Here is a 9,226-nt window from a genome sequence, read left to right on the forward strand (position 1 = left end):
TTTTGGAGTTTATGTTATTTTCAGGGCTCGTGATCGTGGTGCTTACTTTGCTGGCTTCCAGGTAACCATGGCGGTGGCCGGAGGGGCCCGGCGGGAGGGGCAGCCGGCCCTGAGGTTGGGGCCTGAGGCCCGAGGGGTGTCAGAGTTGTGGTCACGGCAGCGGGGCCACACCACCACGCGGGGTGTGCAGCCGAGCTCAGGGTGCAGGAGCTGTCCTCCCCCGTGTCCTACCTCCCACTCCCTGCATTTGTTCCTTGAGCCGTCTCCACTTACGGACGAGACCAGACGCGGAATGGACGGCAGGGGCCGGGCGGGCTGGCCTGCGCTGTCCTCTTGACTCCAGCACCCACGCCTCGCCAGCACGTGGCCCTGGTGACCGCGGACGCGTGTGGCACACGGGTTCCGTGCCCGGCGCCCCCAGAAGCGAGCTCACTTCCTTTCCACCCGCCCTGGGTGGGCCGGATCCCATCAGTGGTGTCTCCGGGCCCGAACCCGGTGTTGCCCTCAGATGGGGCTTTGTGTCGAATTCGGAGCTGGGCTGGAGCCACACGGCCTGGGTCAACGTCCAGGTCCCCCTCTGACCGGGCTGTGTGGACCTGGAGGCTAGTTGCTGCTGGGACACCCTCCCTCGGTGTGGACGGGAGTGGCTGCCTTCCAGGGCCTTGGTGACGGTGGAAGGAAGGCCTACATTCAGCCCCCAGGCAGGGGCTCAGGGTGACCACAGGCCGGCCCATTTCCTGTTCCCGTTTTTGTCCGGGGCGGGGGAGGGGGGCAGGTCCCCTCTGCAGTGGCTCCCTGGGGGACCCCAGAGCCCTAACGGGGGGGGGGGGGCTCTGCTCTTTGATGCTGGTGTCTGTGGGCCTGTCGTCCACACCGCAGGCCTCGTGCCCTCTCGGCCCTGGAGCTCCCACCGCCCCCCATCCCCGACCTTCAGGCTGGCGGGAGGGCAAGAGGCCCCAAGGAGACCCCTGAGACGTTTCTGTGTCAGGAAAGTAACGGAGCAGTTAGAACCCCAGCTGCACTGCCCCCTCAGCTTCCACGGTCGTGTGACCAGAGACGCCACACGTGGCAACGGGACATCGCGTCTAACACCCCGCGGGGACCCCCCCCCCCATCCCCACACGCACAAGGCCAGGAAAGACCCAGGCAGACTGTTCCCTGCTTTATTTCTTTATTGCTAGAGGGGGAGGGGCTCAGAGCAGGAGTCCCCAGGCTGGGCCCCCCCCCCAGGAGCCTGGGGGCTGGACGAACAGGTCCGGCAGGTCCGGTCCCTCCTGAGTCCCCGACGGGGCTGGAAGGGGTGTCATCCTCTCTGAGCCCTGAAACGGACCAGGGCTCCCCTGTGATTCCTGGGGAGCCTGTCGGACCCTCGCCGGCCCCTCCCAGCCTGGGGGTGAGGGACGGCCTCTCCACCTCAGGCTGAGTGCTGGTCACCCCACGCCCTTGCCCAGAAGAGCCCATGGGGACGTCCGCGTGGGGGCTCGACCGGGACACAGGAACGACATCCCACAAAGGCCATTCGAGAGAGTGGACACACAGCCAGCCTGGCCCTCGCGGTCAGCAGGAGAGACTCCGGGTTCCAGCCATTCCCGCAGAGGGGCCGGGGCCCGACGGAGGGAAGCTGGGGGTCCCCCGGGACGCCCCCCACCCGTGCACGTGCCCAGGACGTGGGGGCAGGGCTGCTACGTTACCCCAGGAGGCGGGTCGGGCAGGAGCTCACCTACCTAGACGCGGCACTGCTCTGCGGGAGGAGAGAGAGTCGGGGAGAGAGGTCACATGTCGCCGGGGCAGCCCTGGGCCCAGAGGGGTGGGAGGGGGACCCCGCCTCAGGGGCTCTGCACCCCCTCCCCAACCCGGGAATGGGGACCAATGATGAAGGATGACGCTGTCCTGATTTCTACAGAACCACCGATGGGTCCCAGAGCTGGGACAGCAAGCCCAGGAGGGGGCGACCGAGGGCAGAGCTAACCCTTCCCCTGGGTCAGGTCCAGGATGATCCGGATGTGCACGGGCAGAGTCTGGAGGGCTCTGTCGAATTTCTCCATGACCTCGTTGTCGGCCTTCAGGGTCCTGGCTGGAGGGGCGTGGGGCGGGGGCAGTGGGTCAGTCCCTGGGCCGCGGGGCTTGATGACACTGGGGAGCCCGAGGTCCCCCCCCCCCCCCATCCAGAGAGCAAGTGCAGGAAGGACACACTGGCGTCCTGAGGTCAGCTCCCAAGGTGGCCTCTGGGGCTCAGCCCCCTGCCCTCCAGCGTCCCTGCCCCTCCCCCGGCCCAGTCCCAGGACAGCACCGGGGGGTCTGCATGGACACAGGACAAGAGGGCCCACAGCCCCCGGGCCGTCAGCTGTCCTGCCGCATCAGGACACCGTGAGTCAACTGGCCAGGGAGCGTCCTGCTGGCCCAGCGCCCACGGTCCCCTCGGGAGCCCTGGGAGAGAGCACCGGAGAACAATGGTAGGGTTCCCCGTGTGGACGACTCCACATCGGATCACACCGCAGGACCTTTGCTAATGTGAGCCATGGAGGCCAGGAGGCAGCCCTGCTCCCTTCCTCCCACCGGGGCCCCCGGGGTGCTCACGAGCCACGCCTTGGAGGGTGGCCCCGGGGCGGCTACGCACCCAGGTACTGGCACATCATGCCGTTCTCTGTGCCGGGCGCTGGGACCTCCATGCAGAAAAACATGTAGTGGGTGTAGTCAGTGTCCAGCACGGAGATCTTTCTTTCCCCCTGGTCTGGAGAAGAGGCCAGAACAGAGACCTGAGATCCGGCCCACGACCCCCCTCGCCACCTCGGGCCTCCCCTTCACCTGCCGTACATTTCCACGGCCCACCCCTGGCAGGGACCCCGCGGGGGGCCCTCCGAGCGGCCCTGGCTGTGCCGGACCGGCACCCCCTGCACTTGGGCCGAGACCGTGGGCAGGTGTTTCAAAATCCGCACGGCAGCAAAGCCCTTCTGGGATTTTCTGCCCTGCTTGGCCCAAGGCTCGTCCCCACTTCTGGCTGTGCCCTTCATCCTTTCGGATATTCGTGCACACGCTCAGGCGCTAAGACCCAGGTGACCCCCCCCCCCCCAATTCCTGTGACAGGTGCCCAGGTCCTGTGAGCGATGACAAAATAATCCAGAACCGGAGCCCCACTGGAGTCGCGGCTCTACGTGGACATCAATGGGCAGAAGGAAATGGAGAATTATCGCGGTGGGTAGGGCCGTGATGTCTGTTTTTCAAAGGTGGGGAGCCAACGGGAGCGTGCGGGGACCCCAAGTCGTGGGGCCGTGGGCCTGGCAGGGCTCGGAGCAGGACAGCAGTGTCCCTGCCGGGCACTGCCCAGCTCTTCGGAGGCTCCCGCCACCTTCCCAGGATGACCCGAGGTCCTGCTGGAAAGCCTGCTCATAGCTTAAGAACGGGAGGTGCTGGGGTGGGTGCTCGGTGGCCGTCCTTGGTGGCAGAGGAGGGCTGGAAGCTCGGGGGTGGGCCCGGGTCCCGCCCCGGATGAGGCCGCTAGGCCCAGGAGACAGGGCCTGGGCAGAAAGGCTGGAGTTAGGCCCAGAAGTTTCCAGAAGCAGGTTCCAGGATTGACCGGCAAATCCACAGGGTGTTTGCCCACCGATCTGGTTTATTTGGGTATTTTTAAGGAGCCACAGGCCGCTGGTCCCTGAGCAGGGGAGTTGCCGCAGGCCTGCCCTCAGGCGTTCCCTGCGAGGACCGAACCTGCCCGGGTTTGCAGGGAACCAGATGCCTCTCCGCCGTCTTCCTACCTGAGCAGGGAGCCAAGGGGCCTGGAGGAGACTGAGCCCCAGAGGCGGGGGGCTGGTCCCCAGGCCTCATCCACCCCCCCCTCCCCCCCGGGAGTGCCCTTTGCGATGTAGGGTAAGAGAAGCCGGGCCTGGCGTTCAGGGCAGACCACACACCCGTCTGACTCTTCCCTGCCGTCAGGACGTGGCGGGGGTCGGGGGTGGGGGGCTCAGAGCGGGAGGGAGCACTCTGTCCACGGGCACCTAAGGGGGGCTGACCAGGGGGTGGCCCCACGGGCACGGGGTGGGGGCACTTACAGTCGACCGTGAACACGGCTGGGTCCTCGGTCTTCTGGGCCATGATGTTCCCCTCGATGCATGCGTGGTTTTCCCTGAAAAGCCAGAGTGGTGGGGGTCACCCCCGAACCCCAGTGGAGGGACAGGAGCTGGGCTCCAGGAAGCATCCACAGACCCTGAGGACACCCAGCCCTGGGCCGGCTGTGAGCAAGGCCATGAGGTGTTGGCCCAAATGTGAGTGGCCCTGTGGCCTTGAGCAGGTGACTCGGACAAGGTGACAATGGGGTAGATGAAGCCAGCCCAGAAAGCTGCTGGGGGTGGGGGGCGGGGCTAGCTCAGAACTGACCCCGTTTCCGGGGGGATTGGTCACAGCGCCTCTAAGGATCTCATCACGGATCACAGTGAGAATTCCTTGGGTCCCCGGCCCTCTCTCCAGGGCAGACAGGGCTCGTGGCAGGAACCGCCCAGGCCCCCAGGGCCCCAGCCCCAGCTGACCGGCGGCCTCCACACGGGCCTCTCTGCTCACTGACCTGTGGCCGCCCTGTGTGATAGGCCCAGAGCCATAGGCTGGGCCTCTGAGGCCACCGGGAACCCCCCACACGGAACCAGCTCCCGTCAGGACCCTGCCCGCCCACCCGCCCTGGGCCCAGGCCCTCGCCGGCCCCCAGCCCGGGGGCCTCGGTCACCCACCATTTGCGCAGAATGATCTCCAGGTTGTCCCCGGGCGTGGGTCTCAGCTCCTGGACGTACACTCTCAGAGGGGCCGTCTCCGAGTCCAGGAGGGAGATGTCGCTGGCCGCCATGGCCACGGAGTGCCACATCCCGGCCACCTGGGGAGGGGGCCTGAGCTGCCATGGGGGGTGGGGAGGCGGCCCCGGCCCCACAGCGGGCTCTCCTTCTGACCCGCCTGCTGGTTTGTCCCCTACACTCCGGGGTTTCTCGAGTGGGATCGCGATTGTGGTGTGTCAGGACTCAGGGCACATCTGAGGCCCTCCTACCGTGTGCCAGCACCCCAAGGGGTTCTTGCATATTTGCAATAGCTGCCCTCTCTCCCCAGTGCTGTCCTGGGTGAGCTCCTTTTCGGAGTGTGGCAGAGTCATGGGTGACTCCGCCCGGGAGTGAGAGGGAAACAGGCAGGTGGTCAGAGCCAGCATTTGGGGGGACAAAGGCCTGGCCTAGCTCTATGCCTCGTCTGGTCTTCCCTTAGATTTCTGCAGTCAGGCCTTCCTGCCCTCTGTAGGCCCCCCAGCACCCACCCCACACGCCCACACCTGTCTTATATCCAGGTCCTCCATGGCAGAGGGGACGGTAGCGGCCTGGAGGCCACACACGAGGGCCAGGCCCAGGGCGAGCAGGAGACACTTCATGGCTGCGGCTCGGGTGGCGCTGAGCTCCCGGGACTGAGGAAGGCCAGGCCGCGGGCTCGGGCCCTTATACGGGGGCCGGGGGCCTGCAAGTCAGGACCTCTGGGACCCCGGCCATGCGGTTCCCCGAATGCCCCGTGGCTTATCCTCAAGGTCCCGAGGACATCATCTTCCAGGACAGCCTGAGGCCCTCTTCCAGTGCCACTGACTCCCCCACTCCAGTCCAAACAGGAAGGTCCCTGTGTCCCTGAGGCCTGGACGGTTCCTGGTAGGCCCCAGAGGGGTAGGTCTGGGGCGTGGGTCCAGGCTGGTCGCCAGCATCAGGAACACTTCCCAGGTCGCAATCTTGGGCAACAACAGGTCAGAGTCGGCACTGAGGACAGCTGTGTCCCGGAAGGTGGGCCCCGGGGCTCCACCAATGGCCAGAGATCCCTATGCCGGCCCCTGGGTCTGTAGACATCATGCCCGTGGGTGGCTGACTGTCGAGCACAAGGGGCCCACCTTGTCACATTCCTGGTCCCCTCCCTGTGTGATGCCCAGTTCACACCGTTGTTCTGAGCTTGCGTGCCCTTGGGCCGGACATGGCCGTGTGCTCTGTTGTGCTCCATGAGGACCCCACAGCCACCTCGCTCCTGCGTGGCCACCTGGGCTCACAGGTCATCATTCTGGGGGCAAAGGCTGCAGTCCCAGATGTTTGGGCAGGCTAGTGGCATACAGAGTGCACAGAGGACCCTGCCCCCTCCCAAAGCCACCCCTCAGGCAGGTTCTAGGTGCCCCCGAAGCACGGGCGGTCAGCTCACCTTCGCTCCCTCTGCGGGTCTGGGGGTGGGGTGGAGGCTGTCATGGGAATGGGAATTCAGGTAGGCAGAGGGGGGGGCTCGGGTCCCTGGGCCCAGGTGGACAAGTGCATGGCCGGCAAGTTGACCAACTCCAGAGAGGAAGGTGGACATGGGGACGCGGTGGGCAGGGAGGGTCAGGGACCTGGGACCTGGCACCCTTTCTGATCTTGCTTTTGCTGTCTGTGTAAGTAATACAATTTCTGAATCTAAAAAGGGCTCATTGTTTCTTTACCAGCTGAATCTGTCAGCCTTGCTTGATATGTGTATCTGTTACGTCACCAATAACACTAATTAATCCATATTTGTGTAGCAGAAACAATTGTTTCTGCATTTTGAAAGTTACCTGTACTCTACACAGGAAACCTCCGCAGTATTTATCCCAGGGTTGACTGTTTAAGGGGCTCTACTGAGGTAGTGTTGAGATAGCAAAGATTCCAAAAACAGGTCACACAGCACTATAAATGGTGTTTGAGAAAAGGAGTGATGGATGTTAAACAGATGGATGGATGGTGGATGGATAAATGGTGGATGGATGGATGGATGGATGGATTGATGGTTAGTGGATGGATGGTAAATAAATGGATGGATGGATGGATGGATGGTGGACGGGTGGTGGATAGATGGGTGGTGGATGGATGGATGATGGTGGATGGATAGATTGATGGTGGATAGATGGTTGGATGGTAAGCGGATAGATGGATGGTAGAAAAATGGACGAATGGCTTCCTTAACTCCTATTGGACAGGACATTGAGCTTCTCATTCTCACAATTCCTCCAACTTCCCAAGGTGCTTTCGTGTCCTTTGTCACTTTTGACACCTCCCAGCCAGCTTCCTCTGCAGATGTCAAGAACGAGATCTAATGTGCCAAGTGCCTGACCTATATTTACCCACAGTTAGTGGCCAAGGCTGGCCTAGAGTCCAGGGCTGTTGAGGTCAGCCAGAAGCAGGTTCTGGAACAAACATCACTTCCAGCTCGCAGGGCCCTCCTAGACCCGGTGTGGGGCCATCCGCCTGAACCCAGAGTGAGCCCAACACCTGCCAGATTCTGCAGAGTCCTCGGGCACTTCCTCATAATGGGTCTTTGTGTCTTGCTGGCTCCATTTTTGGCCCCTTCTGAGACTTCCCAGTAACCCTGACAGCTGGATCCGATCAACTGAGTAGGGCAGGAGGGAGGTGAACACCAATTCAGTCTCAGGGCTGCAAGTGGTAATTAGGGCTTTCAGCTGGTGCTGATAAACATTTACAAGGAGAGAGTCAAAGTAGGACTCAGAGTCCTAAACTGGTCCCTGTTATTCCCAGGCTTTCTCCACTTACCCAGATACGCTTGGTACCCAGAGGACAAACCAGGGGACCCTTCATGTTTTAGGATGATCAAAATGCGATTTTCCCCTCCAAAATTGGATTATGAGCTAGACTAGTCAATGGTTCTTTTTACAGCAAGAACGTAGAGATTGGAGGGCAACTCTTGAGTGAGAGAGAAAATTGCAGAGTATTTAGAAAATAAAAATGAACACGTAGCACGTCAGATTCTGAGGGATCTGGGAAAATCTATTGTCCTAAAGATGATGTTAATAAATGAAAAGAATGAAAAGGAATTGGTTAGCTATACCACTCAAAAATTAGGGGTGAAAACAACATAACCATAATGAAGGATAAAGAAGATAACATTTACATGTCTGCAAACATAAAAGCAGAAATTACTGAATTAGCAAATAGGAAAATGGGAGGGGAGGTGTCTGTGCTGATAGCACAGAGCCTGCTTGGGATTCTCTCTCTCCCTCTCTCTGCCCCTCCCCCACTTGCGCTCTCTTCCTCTCTCTCTTTCTCTCAAAATAATAAATAAATAATAAAGAAACGTAAAGAAAATAGAAAAACCATTACTTGGTCAAGTGGTGGTTCTTGAAAAATATCAATAAAATGGGGAAGCCATTAGGTGCCTTAGTCAAGATAAAAAGGAAAAAGAAAAAAAATACATCAAATATGGGAAACAACCACAAAAGGAGAAAAAAGTAAAGAACCGTTAGAAAGGAAATTTTTATTTAACTTCACGGGATAAATGAAAAGTTGGATGAAACAGACAATTTTCTAGAAAAGTGTTTTCTGCCAGAGGAGAGGGAGCCGTGCCCAAAATGCGTGAAGGGGGGTGGGAGGCACAGGCTCCCAGTTACGGAATGAATAAGTCACGGGGATGATAGGTGAAGCATGGGGGACGCATGGGGGACATAGTGATGTTGCAATCGTGTGTATGGTGATAGATGGTGGCCACGCTTGTGGTGAGCACAGGACAACGTGCAGAGATGCTGAATCACGATGTTGTGCACCTGACCTGAACCTAACGTAATGTGGTGGGTCAGCTGTGCTTCCAAAAGGAAGCAAACAGAACAAAACCACTGGGGTTCTGGCACGTGGACAGCCCGGGAGAATGGATGAGAAGCCTCTGAACACACCAAAATACACATGAGAATCACGAATGTGGGAGAACTCAGTAGTTATAGACGGTTTCGGGAGAACAGGGTGGATGGTTGGAAAATACTGTTTGGGTGCTCACTCATGAATTAAAGCAAATGAATTCTTGATGGAGAAAAGATGAAACATTTTTTAATATGAAATTTATTGTCAAATTGGTTTCCATACAACACCCAGTGCTCATCCCAACAGGTGCCCTCCTCAATGCCCATAACCCACTTTCCCCTCCCCCCCCCACCCCCCAGCAACCCTCAGTTTATTCTCAGTTTTTAAGAGTCTCTTATGGTTGGGCTCTCTCCCTCTCTGTAACTTTTTCCCCCCTTCCCCTCCCCCATGGTCTTCTGTTAAGTTTCTCAGGATCCACATAAGGGTGAAAACACATGGTGTCTGTCTTTCTCTGCCTGACTTATTTCACTTAGCATAATACCTTCCAGTTCCATCCACGTTGCTACAAAAGGCCAGATTTCATTCTTTCTCATTGCCACGTAGTATTCCATTGTGTATGTAAACCATAATTTCTTTATCCATTC

General features: G+C 59.5%; 1 protein-coding gene across 1 annotated transcript; it reads right to left on the bottom strand.

Moving 5' to 3' along the window:
• Positions 1–1,964: 1,964 nt before the first annotated feature.
• LOC145713016 (beta-lactoglobulin-2) lies at positions 1,965–5,392 on the bottom strand. Its single transcript, XM_081790873.1, has 5 exons — positions 5,297–5,392; positions 4,716–4,855; positions 4,047–4,120; positions 2,618–2,731; positions 1,965–2,074 (listed from the first exon to the last, which is right to left on the bottom strand). The coding sequence occupies exons 1-5, from the start codon at positions 5,390–5,392 to the stop codon at positions 1,965–1,967; spliced, it is 534 nt and encodes a 177-aa protein (XP_081646999.1).
• Between the last annotated feature and the right edge of the window lie 3,834 nt (positions 5,393–9,226).

This window comes from Panthera onca, chromosome D4 (genome assembly GCF_046562875.1).
Source record: "Panthera onca isolate mPanOnc1 chromosome D4, mPanOnc1 haplotype 2, whole genome shotgun sequence".
NCBI classification, from domain to species: Eukaryota; Metazoa; Chordata; class Mammalia; order Carnivora; family Felidae; genus Panthera; species Panthera onca.

Coding starts and splice junctions, on each gene's coding strand:
- LOC145713016 (XM_081790873.1), bottom strand. CDS start 5,392: ATGAAGTGTCTCCTGCTCGCCCTGGGCCTGGCCCTCGTGTGTGGCCTC. Junction 4,856..5,296: donor AGGACCTGGATATAAGACAG/GTGTGGGCGTGT, acceptor CCCCCTCCCCAG/GTGGCCGGGATGTGGCACTC. Junction 2,732..4,046: donor AGCCGTGTTCACGGTCGACT/GTAAGTGCCCCC, acceptor CCTCTTCTCCAG/ACCAGGGGGAAAGAAAGATC.